At 38.2% G+C, this 19,223-nt stretch overlaps 2 protein-coding genes across 20 annotated transcripts in view; one reads left to right on the top strand and one right to left on the bottom strand.

The window, feature by feature from the left end:
* LOC127867104 (dihydrofolate reductase-like) overlaps positions 1-19,223 on the top strand; it is a 632,040-nt gene that overhangs the window by 92,271 nt on the left and 520,546 nt on the right. The gene's annotated exons all lie outside the window — the stretch shown is intronic.
* The window catches only part of LOC127867113 (uncharacterized), a 707,753-nt gene continuing 689,952 nt past the window's right edge, over positions 1,423-19,223 (bottom strand). For both annotated transcript variants that reach the window (XM_052408150.1, XM_052408149.1), the window contains exon 3: positions 1,423-1,521. In XM_052408150.1, the coding sequence (XP_052264110.1) occupies positions 1,429-1,521 (93 nt within the window). In that variant the 3' untranslated portion in view covers positions 1,423-1,428. The remainder of the gene's footprint in view (positions 1,522-19,223) is intronic.

The raw sequence follows: 19,223 nt of genomic DNA on the forward strand, positions 1-19,223 counted from the left end.
AAACACTCAAAAGAATAACTATGTTAGAAGCATTTCACCAATGTTTACAATCGTTGTCGAATCACTGTACATATATTATTTCGCATAAAATAGTACGCTTAAAGACTGACAGAAAGATCGATAGTAACTACATTCAATTCATCACGGTATACTATTCTATTGATAATATATAATAAAACATCGCTTTAACAATCTAAAAGTAAAAATAATTCTTTTAAACGGAGTTTTTAATAACGAAACTGAAAACAACGGAAGTTGGATGGATATTCTGTGAGATTCACATCGGCTCCAGGAAAACAATACAAATAAACTAAAAAAGACGTGTGGGGGACAATTTTCAGCTGGAAAATATTTGAAATATGGTCAGTGATGATATCTCAACGTGGTCATTTCTGTTATTTAGTCCGATCTCTTGCTGATTAATGTTAATAGTCGTTTTACTAGTTGCCACCCAACTGTCAAAATAAGTACATATGTTTTCTCAGGTATGTGTATACACATACCCGGTTTTCTCACCACTGCACGTGGTTTCGACCGATTTGTTTTGCACATTTTTCTACGGATCACAGCGATGGCCACGCTTTGAAAATGGGTGAAAGGAATCGAAATATAAAATCAATCTTTTTGCCATATATGTTCCTTTACAATTTTATATGTCGTATGCAATCTATTTCAATTCGAGATGGTTTAAAATTTGCAATTTGGTTGAGAGGTAAATAACAAAATTGTTAAGCCTTTGAAATAGAATTGTGACTCTTTATTATCCACATACCTGGATTTTTAAAAAGTAGTTACGTTTTAGTTATTTTTAGAACTTTGTTTAGGATATTTATCCCAAAAAGGCAGTTGAATAAAAACTCATTTGTTGTTTTATGACAATAATTTTCTGTGAAATGTTGCTAACTTGACCTTGTATATGTATAAAGCTTTGTATTTATTCAACTTAAGGTAGTGCATATCCTTCCTAACTTTAGATTGAGATTTTGTAAATTAGTGAAAAAATGTATTGGTTTTAAACCATAATATGAATAAAGCACACAAATATTGAATGTCAAAAATGTGTTTATGTTATTCTATCCGTCTTTAGCTTTAAAATGATATATAGTTTGACCATATTGTACCACATTCAATGAAGAAAAACCAAAGCGAAGTTTTAATGAATTTTATCCCCCCCCATGAACCTTAAGACCAGATTGCTTGTTAAAATAGTTTGTCTTTAGAACACATTAAATTATTGTATCGTCTTTGATAAACAATTGTACGAATGTAATAATTTATACCACTGAAATACAGTTCTTAATAAAAAGCTGATCGAAGAGTATAACGACGAAGAAACGTGAAAAGCCAAGGTTGATGTTAACATAGCGTTAGTAGTCTAAGTAATCCTTATTGCATCTCTCATTGAGATCTCGAACGAACGATCTTCTCTCACGTGCCGAAATCTCGCAAGTCATCTGGTATCACTATGACGATGTTGTTGATGTCAATGCTCTTTGGATCCCTCAGGATGTAGTGGTTCCCCTAATTGTACAAATAAACATAATTGCAGTGCTTTGTGAAAAAAGGGTTTAATGCATGTGCAAAAAGTGTCATCCCATATTAGCCTGTGCAGTTGGTCGCAAAGGTCCGCAAGGCTTCGCTGTTACAGTCGTCTGGAAACCGAAGAGGTGAGTCCGTCGACAACCAGGCTAAAAATACATCAACAACGCCGGGTTTTAGCCAGTATTAAAAATGCCGGGGTGGGGAGGGGAATTGCTGGTGAGGATGAAAAGAGGCAGTATCACCTTAAAGATGAACATTTGTCGATATTAAACTGTTTACATTGTAATTATTTCATAGAGTTGTTTACACTTATGTACACGAGCATAAATTACCTGCATGAACATTTTGTTGTATTGATACTCGTTTAATTTCTTGCAAGCCTAGAACTATTATCATATGACTCGCGTATGACATATGCCGCAAGCGAAGCTCCTGACAATACGAGTCGTGTTCTGAGAAAACTGGGCATAATGCATGTGCGTAAAGTGTCGTGTCAGATTATCCTGTGCAATCCGCACAGGCTAACAGGGACGACAGTTTCCGCTTTTATGACAATTTTTCTTTAAATGATGTCTCTTCTTAGCATAATTCCAATTTAGGCGGAAAGTGTCGTCCCTCATTAGCCTGTGCGGACTACACATAGCCTGTGCGGACTGCACAGGATAATCTGGGACGACACTTTACGCACATGCATTATGCCCAGTTTTCTCAGAACGCGACTCATAGTGTCCGAAAAGACAGGCTGGCCAGGAGCTTCGCTTGCAGTGGTCCGTTCATGAGACCACGGAGACTTGCTCGTTATACCGGACAGGTTTGCTCCTAACCAAACAACGCACACTGGTCATATATGACATAAACCCCATTTTCGCATGACGTTGCTTATATGATGCCCAGCAGTTGTCAAAGCGGGTTTTAACAAATGTCGCCCCACAATCGTTCTATCAATATTCGACTTATATAAACTTATATAACAAAAAAAGAAAATTGAGTCTTAAAAGTAGCACTAATAGAAGCTAGAGAATAATCAGTAACAGCAGTAGTAGCAACAATAGCAGTAGCAGAAGCAGTAGCGGTTTTAGCACTAATTAAGTGAATGAATTGTAACACAAGTCTTACCTGTCACTACGGAGATCATAAGACCTATGACGAAGAGGAAAACCACAGCCTTGCTCATCTTTGTGGACTAACAGGCACGGACAGACAAGCAGTGGTTAAACAGAACATCAGTGTGATCAATTTATAAATCATTTCCTACATTTACAGCCAGTAACGGACATTCGCACTTAGGCTATTACAGGAGTATGCATGTTTTGCTTTTTCAAGTCCCACTATTTCAATTGACGCTAGAACGTGTCCTCGATCGTGTTTGATTAAAACCTACCTGCATTTATGTGTTCCCCAAAATGTACAGTTTTGTGTGAAGCATTCATATCAAAATTATAATATTTTTCAATATTCATCCAAAGTTTGAAATGTTCCATTTTGTCATTTTGTTATTTGAAAAATCAACATTTTATTGCTGTTAGTGAAAACCGAATTAAAACAACGTAGGCCTTAAATAGTTAACAACGTAAGTGCTGTACGGCCACATGTCTTTCGCAGGCGGCTAGATTTTTATTGAACAAGGATATAGGACTTGATTGGTTTGTCTTGATATACAAGTTCGGTGGTCTACACCGACACAACACTCGAAGTATTTAGTAGACAAGGGTCGGCGGATGTGTTTACTTCCTTTGCAAAACTAGAAATTAAATGTGCATATGCAATACCAAGAAACGTATTATTGTTCTATACTCTATAAAAAATGTAATAGTTTTAAACATTATAAATAAATTAAAATAGTAGGAACTATTCAATATTTACATAATTATATTATCAATAAGTATATATTTTAGAGGTGTTGAATTGTTTTGCAAAAGCACAGAGACGAGAAAGCAGATTGGTTAATGTTTGGTCCCCATATTCAAACTATCTTCATATAAGTTGCGAGAAGAAATTTCAAATTGATTTTAAATTGTATGCATCGTTACGTTTGGATGGTTAACTGTCACAGTGGACAAAGCTAAATGAAAACTGTTTACATGGTAACGTTCTATTATATCAGAGAGCTCTTGATGCCAATGGAACACTCAATGGGATAGTCGTCGAAGCAGGATGCGATCTTATGGGTTAAAATTGTATTGGACATGGGTAACACTATTTGAATGCCATATGTTCATTATCTAATTTAAATCTCGATAAATATCACATACATGTTTTTTCTTTTTATAACTTTATAGTAGACATTATACAAAAGGAGGAATCATTTTTTGAATCCAGAAACTCTATAAGGAGATAGTTGTCTTGATTTTGTGAGTCGCGTTCTGAGAAAACTGGGCTTAATGCATGTGCGTTAAGTTTCGTCCTAGATTAGCCTGTGCAGTCGGCACAGGCTAACAAGGGACGACACTTTCCGCTTAAACTTGATTTTCGGCAAGGAGGGACTTCCTTGAAACTAAAAATACCATAAAAGCGGAAAGTGTCGTCCCTGATTAGCCTGTGCGGACTGCACAGGCTAATCTGGGATGACACTTTACGCACATGCATTAAGCCCAGTTTTCTCAGAACACGACTCTTACTAACAACTTTCATAACATAACACGCAGCATAAAAATATACTTATTTAACAGGGCTCGCCGTATTAGAACGGTCAATGCAAAGCATCGGGAATTAAAACCGGTTTGAAAATTAGCCGATCCGAATCAATTTCCTCCTGATTTTGAATAACACACAAACAGCACACTGACAACAACTGACAAATTATGTTTGATGAACAAAGACCATTAGACCTTATGTCTGATAAACAGAGACCATTATACCCTATGTTTGATAAACAGAGACCATTATACCCTATGTTTGATGAACAGAGACCATTAGACCTTCTGTTTGATGAACAGAGACCATTAGACCTTATGTTTGATGAATAGAGACCATTAGACCTTATGTTTGATAAACAGAGACCATTAGACCTTATGCTTGATAAACAGAGACCATTAGACTCTATGTTTGATGAACAGAGGCCATTAGACCTTATGTTTGATGAACAGAGACCATTAGACCTTATGTTTAATAAACAGAGACCATTAGACTCTATGTTTGATGAACAGAGACCATTAGACCTTATGTTTGATGTACAGAGACCATTAGACCTTATGTGTTTCTCCTTCTCCGGTATACGAAGCAGTCAACGCTATATCTTTTACCCCATACCCTGAGGTCTGAATAATGAATATCATATTTCGTTTTGGGGCGACTATTTGCTTGCCTGAATCCAATTTTTCACGCTATTGTTGTTCATGTTTGTAATTCCGTTGATATACGATGTCAAGGTAAGAAAGAAGTCAATCCTATTTATATAAGCCAGATTGTTTCGTTAGCCCCAGCTTGTATGTAACATTCTCTGCTATCCTGGTACAACGAGTACCTGATATCTACAGAGATCTTCTAAAGGCTGCCTAGCTCAAAAGGGATACTATTGAAAAGACGTTGAAAAACATACATGCATAAAATACAGCAGATAATTATGTGACCGCGTCTCTTAAACATAGGTTTATTGAATCTTCATATCTTAAAAACGCAGACAATAAGTATTTATTGATGTATCAATAGTATCTAGGATGTGCGTCTTAACCTAAGAGGTTTCTTTTCCCCGCGCATATCTGCCATTTAATGTTTAAAATCACGTTTTTTGAGTACATAAAAAGGCACTCCATTTAATGTCTTTACAAGCCATTATAAACCATACAGACGAAATACAAAAAGAGATAAATCTATCTGGATATCAATCTGAATACTTTTGCAACCGAATGCTTGTGGAAAGCATTCTTCTTTTTCTTAAGTGGCTGTATGTTATATTGTGTCGTGTTGTCAGTTATCTTCATAAAAAACATAGAACATTTCAAACTGTTCAATCTGTTCACGTAAACAATGCTTCATGGTTGTTTAATAAAAATCAACTGATAAATATATAACAGTATTTTGACGACAGCATTTTCAAGTATCATCCGCAATATAAATACTAAAGTTGTTTTTAGGAATTCGCAACTAAAATTCGATTTTGTTTTCGATGCGTCAATCTTTGAACATGTCCCTTTAAGAAGTCGTTTGCACTAGGAAAATGAGTAGTGATATTCGATATGTATTGAAGGAACTATTTTTCTTAGTCTGCAGGCTACAGATCAGTAACTCGGTATATCAAATGACCCGCAAGCGGAAAACTGATGTGCTGTTTCCTGATAATGCAACTCCCGCTAATGGGTCATAATATAATTCTTTACGTGATCAATATCATTAGAGATGTTAACCGATTCGGGTGTAGCATTGTAGACCCTGTATTCTATGAAAATGAAAAGTAACACAAAAAGGTCCAACCAAAAATACAATCAAACAATTACAACAACCCATCTATTCAACATTGTACTCATTGATCGTGGTCAATATTTCATTTGGTTGTATTCTTGCGCGTTTTGCATTTGTTTAGTGAGACCGTTACAGTGCACTCACTCAGGTACTCTTCAACAGATTAAACTCGCTTCAATATCGGTACCTAAATATTGTCAAACATAAAGGTCGGTGCCACGTTAATATTGGCGAACTATACTTTATCATACATATTCACATAGTCACAGAAGGTGTTAATAGTCATAATGCAGAATGACTTGTATTTGCATTTGTTTGCATGAAACACACGTAAAATATGATACTCTACACAAACGCAAAATATAATCGTCTTTATGTACGGGGGCTATGACGTTTATCTTTGGAGCGGGATAACGAATGTAGGCGCGGTTTGACACTGGCGGCTACCTTCCGAAACAGCTAGATATATATCGAGACGCGTTCTGGGAAAACGGGGATTAATGTATGTGTGTGAGGCGTCCTTCAATATTATCAATATTATCATGTGCAGTCCGCACACATGCTAATCAGATACGATACATATCGCGTTAATGGTATTTTTCGCTGTAAAAAAGTATCTTCATATTAAGAATCCAGTTTAGGCGGAAAGTGGCTGATTAGCATGTGTGGTTTGCAAACTCTAAGCTGAAACGACGCTTTCAACACATGAATTATGCCTAGTTTTCGCAGAGCGCGGCTCACACCATTACCGCTATGATATGCGCCCAATATTAAGAATACCAATAAGGATTAAATATGTTCGTCAGAAAACGTTTATCATAAACTTGATTAACCTTTATCGCGAATGTTAACATCAAATAATCAAGCGCTGTTCTTGAATGAGTCGCGTTATGAGAAAACTGGGCATAATGCTTGTGCTTTAAGTGTAGTCCCTGATTAGCCTGTGACGGCACTTTACGCACATGCATTATGCCCAGTTTTATCAAATTAATAAACAATTATTTGCATTTTTTGAAAAAGTACAAAACAATTAATTAAACATCTAGTTCAACAGCGTAGAAAACGTATTTCTATTTCCGCAAGATTGAAATTATACCGCTGGTTCAATATTGAATAATGTTCTACCTTTTTAAAGCTTATTACTTCCTTTAAATCTGTAATTGTTACCATAGACCGTAAAGGATGACCTTGACCTTGACCTTAACCACAATGTGTTTGTCAGAAACACAATGCCGCCTGTGTGTGTTTCAGAGTTTATTTACAGGTCCTACTGGCCTCTTCACGAGGTTACGGTAGCCCGACCTGCCCCTGTGACCTCTCAGGGGAAAAAGATTAATTTTAGAGCCAAAGTAGGTAAAATTTACCCCGGCTTCCCGGGTATTCGCCAAATACTTTAATTTTTAAAAGAGTTCCGTGCACGTTGGCCAATGAGACCTTAATATGCTATCTACCTAAAGGTGGTGATGAGGTGCGGATCCCGCTGAGTGTCCCGCACATTACTAATGTACAAGACACTCAACGCGACCCACATCCCAACACCACCCGGTACGTAAGACCCGGAACACACACACGTATCGCTCTCACACCCCCACTCATTACGGGTGGCGCATATGAGAGCGCCACGCCCGTGTGTTCCGGGTTCCTTGGTGGTGATCTGTGTATGGTTGTGTATAGTGTGTGGTATGTGATTGTTGTGCAATTGTCTGGAGCGGAAGAGGAGGTGTCTGTCGGTTATTTACGGTCGTCGGTCAGTCGTGAAGGGTTGTGTATTGGTGCAGTTCCCAGATCGCAGAACCCGCCGCCCCCGCATAAGCGCACCCACGCCGAGCGAGCCCGAGCCCCCCCCCCGCTCCCGAATACGGCCCCGGCCTGAGCACCCAACCGCTGGAGACCCCCGAGACAAGCACCCTCATCCACCCACTCGCTGCGCGCGACAACAAATCAGTCAAGAACCAACCATGGAGCCCCCCATAGCCCTACCCAGAGTCACCATTGTTCTTTCCCACCCGCCTGCCAAACATCCAGACCATGTATCAAGCTGGGATGTATTAATTTTGTAGTTATGTTGTATTTGCTATTATGATTGGATAGGTAAAGTAAATAAATGATCTAAAAACGCCGTTGATATATCATATGATTTATTTATGTTTGATATTAATTTGTAAAACTCATAGTATTATAGATTATGTCCTGTATTCTAGCTTTCATTTACCCAAGTGTGGTTGTTGTGCTCTCCGCCCCATGAGAGGTGTTAGTGGGGGTTCGAGCAGGATACAGTAAACGCCCCGATTCCAGAGGCGCCCCTGGTTCTTTTAAGTGCCCGGTGTATAGCACCGATACACTGCATCCCCGTTTAACGTCCCTCGCGGAGGACATATTAGAACATAGTGTTAGTATTGGTACTTATATACATGTGTAGTTCTGCTGTCTTGTGTCATAACTTGCGGTAACGTGGGCTCTCTCTGTTGCTATTTGGTATATAGTTTGGATGTTATTGCGAAGGGCAGGCTAGTTTTTGAAAGATCATGTATTTGATGATAGAAGAAGGGGACTATGTTTGTTTGATTGGGCCGAGATGACTAGTTCGTTGGGGGGCAGACAATCACTTTGTAAATTCTTTCTTATTGATGTGTTAAGTGTCTTGTGAGACTGTGGTGTTGTAAGGGCCAGACTAGTTTTGATAGGTCATTTATTTGATGAAAGAAGAGAGGGGCTGAGTTTGAGAAAAGTTGGTATTAGTGAGAGCGCACACGTTAGTGTTTCTGGTTATAAAAGCAAAGACAGCATTCCTATGTGTTTGTGTAATATGCCAGGTTAGTATCGTGGTCTGGTCTAGGGTATGTCGAGCTAAGGGTTCGATCCGGCTACATAGGAACATATAATGGTTAGTGTACAAATGAACTGCAAACAGTCATTCTTTTCAGTATCTTTCAAGAGGGACGGCATGTAGCGTCTCTCGCTGAGGACATATTAGTATATAGTGTTAGTATTGGTACATATACAGATCTGCTGCCTTGTGTCATATTTTATAGTAGCTTGGGCACTCTCTGTTGCTATTTTGGGAAATGGTTGTATGTTGTTGTGAGGGTCAGACTAGATTTTTGACAGATCATGTACTAGATGATAGAAGAGAGGGACTGAGTGTGTGTAAATGGACCAAGATGACTATTTTGTTTTGTGGGCTTAGACAATTTCGAGATTTTCTTTCTTTTTTCTGAGGTGATTGCCTGTGGCATTGTGGTGTTGTGTGGGCCAGATTTTGTTTTTGATAGATCATTTATTTGATGATAGAAGAGATGGACTGTGGTTATGGTAGTTTGGTATTAGGAGAGTGAGCGCTTTACTGGTTCTGGTTATGTATGATATCAGAGGCAGCATTTCCATATGTTATTGTGGCTATTACAATGGTTAGTAAATAAATGGACTGCAATAAGTTATTCTATCTATACACTGAGAAACAAATATACTAATTATCATCACTTTTCTTTTTTTGGTAATCTTGGGTGGGTCGTGTCGACAGAGCCACAGTGCGAGGGGGGGGGGCGCCTCACCACCCCAGCCGACACGCTCCATCCAACATTTGTTAATATAATGCATATATAAAAAAATACATGGTTGTGATATCTACATCTAAAGGGGTTGTACTGAAGGTTTCTCTATTGAGTTACCTGAGTGCGCACTTAATGCGGCTTCCGTCACAGTCTGTGCGGAAGTGTAGTGTCTGCGTGCTTACCCCACTACCGTCGTCGTCGGCTGCTGCGTGCTGGGTGCAGCGGAAAATTTTAAAAATAACGAGGACCAGCACAAGGGGGGGGGGAGGGTCTCGCGGAACCCGGATACTGTTAGCCCGATTTTTTGGTTTACAAAGGGGGTGATTTTAGATTTGTCCATATCGTTACATAGTGGTTACAGATGTTCGTTTTTATTTGTATCAAGCGTACCTATCCGTCATTGATTCTGATAGCGTGCCCTTAGGGTTAAATTGCGTTTATGTTGTACGGTCGCGGTTGTTAACGAGACAGGCGGCCGCTACATTTCATGATTTGGTTGACAGTTATATTCGGTACCGTAATCCCTTCCGTCGTTTTATTAAGAGAGTGTTGTTGTTGTTTTACTGGGTTATAATGTGTAGCTTGTCAGCCCTTGCCCATCCGTGGCGTCGTCACAGGGCACAGACCAGGGGGCCCCACTGACACACAGGTGTGACCCGTTGGCTATGCCCTGCGACGGAGTAACTATAGGTCGGTTGTCATATCCGCGTTATGCTCAGGCCGTGATAATACCGTAGGTTCACTCTGTGCGGGCCCGGGCGAGCGGCCCCATTGACACACAGAAGTGACCAGTCATCCGTGCCAGCCCAGAGGGCCCCTTTATGGCTATAGTCCACGGACGGGGTCCGGCAGACAGGGTTAATGTTATTTAGTTACCTAGATGTGTTTTTAGTCCGGCACCGGGACGCGCTTTATTCGCACTTTTGAAAGTTACGCGACTTGTTTATACGCATATTTTTGCTATTTCGGATAAGCCTAAGGAAGATAATTTATGCAAGAAGATTCTGGTTTGGTTAATATGCCCTACTGTATCGCTTTATTTTATAGATTAAGTGCAGGTATGAATCTAGTTTTAGCCTTCATTTTAACAGAATAGATTTTGTGACGCTAAATGGTTGAAGTTTCGAGCGTTTGTGGGGTATTTCCATATGTTTTATATTGCAAGGGAGGTAATTCTAAGCCGTTAATGTTCCAAAATGAGTCTTTTTTTCCCTTATATTTGTGTCTGTTTTCAAGTCGGTGGTGGGTTGAAAAATAAATTACTATTAGTATTAAGTAAAAATGGCTATTGGTACAGAAATAAGGTGTTCATATAATTGTTCGTTTAATGCGAATTGCCTTATATCTTGTTTTTGCAAGGGAGATAATTGAATTACGCAAAAAATCGTAAAAATAGTCCTTTCCGTACATATTTATGTTTGTTTTGCAATATATATGGGAATTAAACCTTAAGTTACTATTAGTATGGGGACAAAGAGATATTGTTACGGATATATGATGTCTGTATAAAATCTTGGGATAAATCGATAGATATATATACTATTATAATATTTTCTCTCTTGCGGCGTCTCCCGCATCACCGCGGCGTCCCACTCGGGACTCCCGCTTTCAGCAGTCACAAGGGTCTACGGTTTAATATTTAGGTTGTTAGGGAAGCAATTTATCTAGTGTATTTATATTGTAATATTATAATATTTAGATTGCTAAGATTGCTGTGTATTTAACCTGTAATATTTATATTTTATTTTAATAAGGCATACGCAGTGGAAGCTCGCTTAGCGGAGTATTTTAATTGTTTGTCTAATGTGCGATGTAATTAGTGTATTTATATTTTATTGAGATATCCCATATCTCGCAAAAATTTAAAAACATGTCTTATAACGGATCCGATCTTGTTCGGCGGCATTAACAGTAGACGGCGATCAATTTTAACAGAGATATTGTTATATGCTGCTATTATACCTGCACTTAGTTCTAGTCTTTGGGCCGCGTGTTGAGGGCATATGAAGAATAAATGTTCTAAGGTGTCTGGGACACAGCATTTGGGGGCACAGAACAGTTTCGTAGCTATCACCGTGTAACCTAGTCACCCCTAAGCGCATACGCGTATATTCCCTATCTTCTTGCTTAATGGGGCTATAGATATGGATCTTATGGCTGGGGTTAGTAATAAGTGGTAAATCATGCTCAGTGCAGTATTTTGACCATTTGTAGTCCTGTTCATTGTACGCTTTTTGGTTTATAATGGCTATAATTTCGCGTGCGCTGGGTTTTAGTTCAGAGAGTAGGCCGTCTTGGGATCCTAATTTGGCAAGTTTATCTGCGCATTCATTGCCCGGGATGCCTACATGACTAGGTATCCATATACGTTTAAGGTTCATGGGGGGGATAAATTTCATTAAAACTTCTCTTTGGTTTTTCTTCATTGAATTTGGTACAATATGGTCAAACTATATATCATTTTAAAGCTTAAGACGGATAGAATAACATAAACACATTTTTGACATTCAATATTTGTGTGCTTTATTCATATTTTGGTTTAAAACCAATACATTTTTACACTAATTTACAAAATCTCAATCTAAAGTTAGGAAGGATATGCACTACCTTAAGTTGAATAAATACAAAGCTATATACATATACAAGGTCAAGTTAGCAACATTTCACAGAAAATAATTGCCATAAAACAACAAATGAGTTTTTATTCAACTGCCTTTTTTGGATAAATATCCTAAACAAAGTTCTTAAAATAACTAAAACGTAACTACTTTTTAAAAATCCAGGTACGTTGGATAATAAGAGTCACAATTATATTTCAAAGGCTTAACAATTTTGTTATTTACCTCTCAACCAAATTGCAAATTTTACACCATCTCAAATTGAAATACATTGCAGACGACATATAAAATTGTAAAGAAATAAAGAAATTGGCAAAACTATTGATTTTATAGTTCGATTCCTTCTACCCATTTTGAAAGCGTGGCCATCGCTGTGATCCGTAGAAAAACGTGCAAAACAAATCGGTCGAAACCACGTGCAGTGGTGAGAAAATCGGGTATGTGTATACACATTCCTGAGAAAACACATGTACTTATTTTGACAATCGTGTGGTACTAGTAAAACAACTATTAACATTAATCAGCAAGAGATCGCACTAAATAACAGAAATGACCACGCAGAGATATCATCACTTACCCTATTGTAAATTTTTTCCAGCTGAAAATTGTCCCCCACACGACTTTTTTAGTTTATTTGTTTTGTTTTTCTGGAGCCGAAGTGCATCTTACAGAATATCCATCCAACTTCCGTTGTTTTCACTTTCGTTATTAAAAACTCCGTTTAAAAGAATTATTTCTACTTTTAGATTGTTAAAGCGATGTATGATTATATATTATTGATAGAATTGTATACCGTGATGAATTGAACGGAGTTATGTATCGATCTTTCTGTCAGTCTGTAAGCGTACTATTTTATGCGCAATAATATAAGTACAGTGATTCGACAACGATTGTAAACATTGGTGAAATGCTTCTTACATAGTTATTCTTTTGAGTGTTTATGAGGTCTGATCGTGCAGTTTGCAAACATCAAAGGAAAGATTACAATCCAATGCATTTGTCATCGTCAACCGTTTGGAATGTCAATTAGGCGATGAGTGAGTTTTTAGCATGTTTCTTTCTATTTTATTAATTTAAAAATGGCTGCCCCCATGGTGATGAAATGACATGTGTTCGAGTTTTGATATTTTTAGATATGTAAACTTTTTTTTACTATTTAAGCGTAACTTGCCCTCGTCAATGTCGATATTATTCACTAGTTATATAATTTTCCGCCGAAATACGTGGAATAAACATGATTCAGATTTTTGAAAATAATGTATATTTTAGTGTTAAAATCGCTTTGTAGTTTGATTGATTTTGTGGATGTTATGATACGTTGATGTACAAAATTGGTAGCAGTTTGAAGGAAAAACATCCTTTCAAGCATATATGTATACATTTTCAATGTGGCACTCTTCCTTTAGTCAAATTTGAGTTCAATGCTAGGGGTCCCACAATTTTTCAAAATGAAGCCTCTACATGAACCTTAAGAGATATGTTTTTATTAGTCAGTTTTGTGATACCTTTTAGAGCTGCGTATATCAAATCTGGTCGCGTTTTCGAGGATCCTGCGTGTAGTGCTTGCAATGCGCTAAGAGAGTCGGTTAAATCGCGTAGTTTGTCTGTTCGTTCGTGTTAAGCGTGTTAAACTACCTTACTGCGTCATTAATTATTGCTAGCTCGCAGGCAAATATGGAAAGTTCTTTTTAAGTTTTAATCTGTTGTGGTGGATAATGGCATTTTGAGGGTTGTATACTACGTACGCAGCGCCGGCTAATTTTAAATCCTCGTTTTTACTATCGTCTGTGAAAATCTGTGTATACCCGCCGTATGTATTATTTATGTAATTTAAGGCTATGGTTGCGCTATTGGAGTCGATTTCGGATTTTTTAATCAGTGTTGATAGATGAAAGTCGATGTCAGCTTTTACTATTTCACTAAGGCTGTAGTAGGTAGGTGGTTGGAGTTCAATTTCGTAAATTTTATAGTATAAATTAAGCGCTCGGACATTTTGCGCGTACGGGACTCCAATGCGACTTTTAGGTTTACGGTAGGCCGCGTCTTCGGTGACCTTTGAGTTGATCGGTAGGTTGTTTTCCATAGGATTAGTGCGCGCGTAATACTTCATTTGATTTATTTGCCTTTGATGGTCCAGGTCAAGCATTCCACACTCGAGATGGATAAGAACGGTGTTTGTGGTTTTACGTGTGCCCGTGATTATTTTGAGTGCCGTGTTTTGGATAACTTGTAGCTTTTTAAGTAGTTTATCGCTGGCTGAGTTATATGCTATGCTTCCGTAATTTATCTTTGCCCAGATAGTGGCTTTGTAAATACTCATCAGTGCTTTCTTGTTTGTGCCCCAGTTATTTTTTTGGATGCATTTGAGAAAATTAAGATCTTTCTGGCAGCGCACTGTTAATTTGAGGATGTGTTCTTCCCATGTTAGGTATTTATCAAATGTCATTCCTAGGAAAGTAATTTTGTCGAGGTACGGGAGCGGAGCGCCACATAGTGTTAATAGCGGAAGTTCTGTGATTTTTTTAGGAGTTGTTTTGGATGCGCGGTTAGAAAAAACAATTGCTTGAGTTTTAGAGGGATTAATTTGAAAGCCGTATGATGCACTCCAAGTTTCTATAGCAGTCAGGGCGTTTTGAATTTTATCAATTGCTAGTTTAGGCGACCATGAGGTAGTCCATATGGCACTGTCATCTACAAAGAGGGAAAGATCAATTAGGCCTGTTTTATTTTGTGCATTATACTTATGAATCGTGCGTTCTAGCGAGTTCATTGTAACGGAGAATAATATGGGGGAGAGAACACTTCCCTGGGGGCAGCCGTTTGTTGTCTCGACCGTTTCGGAAGTCGCGTCATGTAGTCTTACTTTTATTTTCCGCGTTGTGAGGAAGGCTGCGAGCCATTTGAGCATGGTGCCCTCTATGCCTAGTGTATGTAGCATGAGAATCGCATGTTCATTTCATAATTTATCGAACGCGGCAGTGAGATCTAAGAAAACGGCTGCTACCGATTGGCCTAGATTTTGAGCTCTTCTGATGTCGGCTTCGAGGCGCACTATATGGTCTTCGCACAAGTGGTGAGCTCTACACCCTGATTTTTTTTTTTTGATTTTTCGAAATAAGGTTGTGTTTTTCAAGATAAGCGCATAATCGGGGTTTAATCAATTTTTGCATAAGTTTTGTGAATGTTGATGTTAACGAGATCGGCCGGTGTGAGGCTGGAGATTCTTTGGGTTTATTAGGTTTGAGGATCGGTATAATTGTTGCCTCATGCCTTCGGCCCACGATTTATTGTATAAGGCGAGGAGCTCTTGTTTTGCAAAGAGAGGGAGTTGTTTCAGTATTTTGTAATGTATATTATCATCACCTGGCGCGCCATTTTTACAAGTCAGTAAGACTGTTTCTAGTTCGAATAAGCTAAAAGGCGAATTGTATTTGTGAGTTTTGGTCTGTGTATGAAATTCGAGCCATTCTGGAAATTCATTTTTAGTTTTAAGTTTTCGCGCAATGAAGGCTCGAGAGTAGCCTTCGTCGCTGCTTACCGTTTGGTAGTGGCGTACTAAGGCCGTAGCTTTATCGGCGTTTGTTACAAGTATTTCATTATTGATGCGGAATATCGGAGTTATAGGAGGCGGTCTGCCTTGCATACGGTGTACTTGAGACCAAAGTTCTTTGCTAGTGGTTTTATACGAAACATTGTTACAGAACTCGTTCCAGCTATCTAGTTTTGCTTTTTTAATTACTTGTTTTACCGTAGCGCGGGCTTCTTTAAGTTTTTCATAGTTGGGACCCGTTCTGATTCTGATGCATTTTTTTCCTGCATTTTTCGCGGTATTTAATAGCGGTTTCACATTCCTCGTTCCACCAAGGTACAGAGCGTTTAATTTTTTTAGGTTTTTTGTTGGCTATGGGAATAGAATTGTCCAGCGCTGTCGTGAGTTTATTTAGATAGGAATGGAAGAGAGTGTTAGTCAGTATTATCTTCGTTGGGCAGAAATTCGTTATTGCATTGAACTTTAAAGTTATTCCATTGATCAGGTGTAGCCTTATGGATTTTCCACTTATGTTGTATTGACGGAAGGGTGTGTTCAATTTTCAGTTTTAAATTCACCTAGATAGGGAGATGGTCGCTACCAAATAAATTGTCGAGTACATTGAAGTCGCTTATCGCTTGTAATTTAGCTGATATAAGGGCGAGATCGATCGCGCTGTCAGAATGGCCGGCGCGGTCGACCAGTCTCGTGACCTGTCCGTCGTTTAAAGGGGCCTTTTCACAGATTTTGGCATTTTTTAACTTATTCATTAAATGCTTTATAGTGATAAATGTAAACATTGGATCGTAAAAGCTTCAGTAAAAAATCAAGAATAAAATTTAAAAAAGGAAAAGAACATTGTCCGGAGCAGGTTTCGAACCTTCGACCCCTGGAGTCATGCCAGAGTCCTGAAGTAAAAACGCTTTAGCCTACTGAGCTATTCCGCCGAGTACACATACTTGAAGTATTTTATACCTTATATAAGCATCTTCGTTGTTTCACAAAATTTAACGACAAAAACAGAACTCTCCAAATTATTCAATCGTTTCGCGTTGCAACGCTTTATAATTTTTAGATTTTAAAATCGTCAAAAGATGCATATACTGGCTATATTAGACCATGGTAAATGTTCAGTATTACTGTTTCCTCACAAATATCATAACTAAAACGAAAATTTGCGAATCTGAAACAACTTTTTTCAATTTTGTCAATTTACCAAAGCGTGAAAAGATCCCTTTAAGAAATTGAGGCTTGTGTTATTTAGTAATTTAAATAAATTTTCCGCATGATCATCACATCGTGGATCGCCCTCGGGGTTCCAGCAAGGGTGTTTGAGGTTAAAATCGCCAATGATAATATTGTTTTGTCTATGGTCTAAAGAGTGAAAAAAATTGAGTAGTTTTTGAGAGTATTTTCTACAGTTTGAGCGTATACACATTGGATACGAAAGGACAGGTTTTTATCGAGGTAGAGTGTGATAGCACACGACTCAATCGGGCAATCTTGGTTAATCTTGATTTCAGTTAATGGGATTCCCAATTTTACATATATAGCTACCCCCGTGGCCGTTGCCTTTTTTCCTTCTATTGATCTCACGGGTTCTCCGTATCCTTTTAATTGAACTTGTTTATTTTTGCTTCTAAAGTGTGTTTCTTGGATGCATACAACATGTATCTCATTATTATTTACATAATTTTGGAGCTCATACAATTTGTTATTGGTATCATGACAGCCAACCCCTCGGGCGTTCCACGACATTACGGTAAGATTTGAAGTAATATTTGGTGCTGTCGTAGCCATTGAGGGGCTTGTATTGGGAGATTGTACAAGCTTAAGGGGTTGTTCTAGGGATGGCAAAATTATTCGAATATTCGAATATTCGATTGAATGGTCAGTATTCGAATAACAGAATTGATATTCGCATATTCGCATTTTTTTTCCAAACGTAATTGCCTTAATATGTAATGACCTGCGAGCCGCTTACAAATTGGCTACCGAATTCACTTGGGATTAACATGTCTGATGTGACGTTCTCCGTGTCAAACCAGGTATGTGTATTAGTACGTTAATACACATACCTGGTCAAACTGATAACGCGGCCCGTATCAGCGTTGATTGCGCAATGCAATATACACACTCTAAGAAAGGCCCCGAACTGTTGTTTGTCAATGGGGTGCCAATTAACGGCTTCATTTGAATGGCGAATAATAATTAAGTTTCTGTGATCACAGTATGAACAGCCATTAAAATGAGTGAATTACTCAATTTATATTTCAGCGGATCTGTCGATCAGATCTCCGACTTTCATTTATAAAATACCGGATTATTACTCTGGTGGAAAATGTATCGGCATGTTTTGGTTTTATTTAGTTACAGCGCGTGCTTTCAGTGTATAAGCTCCGCCCATAATTATTCCAGAATTACCCATTGACGATTTTCTTCTCTGTTTATATGAAATTTGGCACGTGCCGTGCTAAATCGAGGCTCGCTTTACGTAACCTACGACGGGCTTCTTGGTTTCTAACCGGCATCGGTCGGCTAGGCAACGACATATGACATCATTCTTGTTTGGAAAAATACGACTTTGTGTTAGTATTGTGCTTGTTGATTTTGCAAAGAAAATGGATCAATGGTTCAGCGCGAAAAATGACAAAAGTGTGTCGTTTTGGCATTAAAGTAAGTTATAAAGCAAAATAAAATTCTATGACATGATGTTTTTCCTTATATTTGCTCTTGAATATTTGGTGTACTTTGCATGCCTTATGATATGTTTCTTTATAAAAATGTACACGCAATCGTTACTTTAAAATTTCAAATAAAAATAAAATGATATAACATGAAATTTTCTCTTCTATTTGTGCCCGATTACAGTATCGGTCATAGTATGAGCCGACAGCGATACAATTATTTGATAGCAACGTAAACAAACAGCCTCGTATTCAGCATACAAATATAACTTACAAAGCAATGGAAGTTAACACAGAACAAGTTTCACTCTTTTCTGATATATTTCGCTTAAATAGGCTTTACCAAAGTTTGTTTTTACAATTAAGCTACATTTTCTTTCTATTTCTCAACACAACAACTGTATATTCAATTGTATTTCTGTATCAATTTATATTAAATATCCCAACTGGATACTAAACTGAGTAAAAGAAGTTATATCCAACCAGCCGTTTTATGCGAATATTCGAATATTCGATTGAATGGATTTGCGAATATTCGAATACCTCTATAGGTATTCGATGCCATCCCTAGGTTGTTCTATTAATATAAACCGTACGCGTGGCGAAAGTATATCGGGAACGGCGGCGCGAGCGTTTGCCTTCTGTGATGGCTATGTCGCATGATGATAGGATTCGGGCGGTACCGGTTCAGATTAAGTTTTTTCCTATGGATGTGTAGAGGCGAGCTCTCATGGTTTTTAGATTGCCAGAAGTGACGTTGGAGTTGTGTGCGTCGTGGTGTTTGTTGTTGTTGTTGTTTGGGGGTGACCGGGTTGTTTGCGTTAATGGTTTGGTTGTGGGTTTTTGCTTGCTGTGATTGTTGTTGTTGTGTGGGAGGAGGGTTCATGACCTTTTTTGG

The sequence above is a fragment of the Dreissena polymorpha genome, chromosome 2 (genome assembly GCF_020536995.1).
Source record: "Dreissena polymorpha isolate Duluth1 chromosome 2, UMN_Dpol_1.0, whole genome shotgun sequence".
Lineage (NCBI taxonomy): Eukaryota > Metazoa > Mollusca > Bivalvia > Myida > Dreissenidae > Dreissena > Dreissena polymorpha.